At 37.3% G+C, this 1411-nt stretch overlaps 1 protein-coding gene across 1 annotated transcript in view; it reads right to left on the reverse strand.

Moving 5' to 3' along the window:
- Window positions 1–22: 22 nt before the first annotated feature.
- SVIP (small VCP/p97-interacting protein) overlaps window positions 23–1411 on the reverse strand; it is a 10029-nt gene continuing 8640 nt past the window's right edge. Inside the window, exon 5 of the mRNA XM_008593234.1 lies at window positions 23–256. Coding sequence (XP_008591456.1) covers window positions 242–256 — 15 coding nt within the window. The 3' untranslated portion in view covers window positions 23–241. The remainder of the gene's footprint in view (window positions 257–1411) is intronic.

The following is a 1411-nucleotide window of genomic DNA, read 5'->3' on the forward strand; positions in this document are numbered from 1 at the left end:
CCACAGCCTGCAGAAGAGCAAATGCAGGAAAAGAAGTATTTAATGAACGGTCTGGCTTTTCCTAAGTTTGAAAATCAAGTTTTTAATATTTTCGGAATAGTTTTAGCACTGCATTTAAGGGTGTTAATGTCACAAAGTCTGGTTCTTCATTTATTCAAAGAGAAGAAATTAAATTGAGGAAGTCCATTTGATTGAAGATATTAAAGTTACTGGCAGCAGATTCTTCTACTCATGTTATACTTTATGAAACTGTCCACTAGAAAAGATAAAAGCATAGAGAAAAGTCAATTTTATTTTAAGTTATGTAACAATATTCCAGTAAGCAAACAGGTAAAAAGAAAAATATGCGGTATAGAAATGAAAAATTATTTTTGTGAGTAGCAGCTATTAAAATTTTACATTGACGTCAAAAGTCTGAAATAAGATGATGGCTTAAAAATATAAAGAAGTAAGACAGAATATCTGGACAGATCGATGGGGAGCTTTAGGAGAGTTCTCTCCCATTTCTTGACTGTAGTTTTCCAGAATAAATTTAGAATCTACTGGGAATGTAACATCCTGGGATAGGGAGGGACTGCCCAGGACAGCCTGGGCTCTTTTCAGTGTCTCCCTAGAAATAGGATGCTCTTTTGAGTGTCCCCCTCAAAGCTTTAGCTCAGCGATTCATATGCCCCTTCCCATTCCCCACCCCCTAAACTCCCCGTAATAAAACCCAGGGCAGGCTGTTTTCTAGGGGACTTCACTTGCAGTGCGAGTTGGACATGCGCAGCTGAGGCCCCATCGACTGCAGGCACCTTTCTTGAGCCTTGGGCCTCTCAAAAGACTCTAGGCTTCTGTCGTCCCTTGCTGCCTCTCCGTAAGTACTAAACCACTTCATATAACTTGCTGCACGCATGGGTGTTCTGTCCACCAGACTTCATGTAACTTGCTATATGCATGGGTGTTGCATGCATGGGTATTCTGTCCAGTGGATTCATGGGTGTTCTGTCACTGCACAATGAACCTGCTTCACTGTAGCTAGATCCCAAGTACCTAATAATGAGTAAAGGAAAGCACCATAAAACAAAAACAACAATAAAACCACAAAATAAAAATGAAGGAATTCTTGTTTGATCCAAGCTGCCAAGAAACAGTAGAAATTATTAAATAATGGCTTGATAATGTCTTTTCATTGCTTGAGTTGAGAAAATATTACATTTGTTGCTTTGTTTAAGTCTATTAAATCTGTGATAACAGGTTTCAAAACACCTGTTGGGATAAGAATGGAGATATTTAAGTCTCCTAAGCAATGTTTTCCAAATACATCCAAGGAATATGTGTATTATTGGGTGTTACATATTTTTTTAAAATTTGCATTTAAGTAAATTTTGAAAAATAAGGATTAATCCAAGTAAACTTGCTTTTCTTTATT

This window comes from Galeopterus variegatus, unplaced genomic scaffold (assembly GCF_000696425.1).
Source record: "Galeopterus variegatus unplaced genomic scaffold, G_variegatus-3.0.2 Scaffold8914, whole genome shotgun sequence".
NCBI classification, from domain to species: domain Eukaryota; kingdom Metazoa; phylum Chordata; class Mammalia; order Dermoptera; family Cynocephalidae; genus Galeopterus; species Galeopterus variegatus.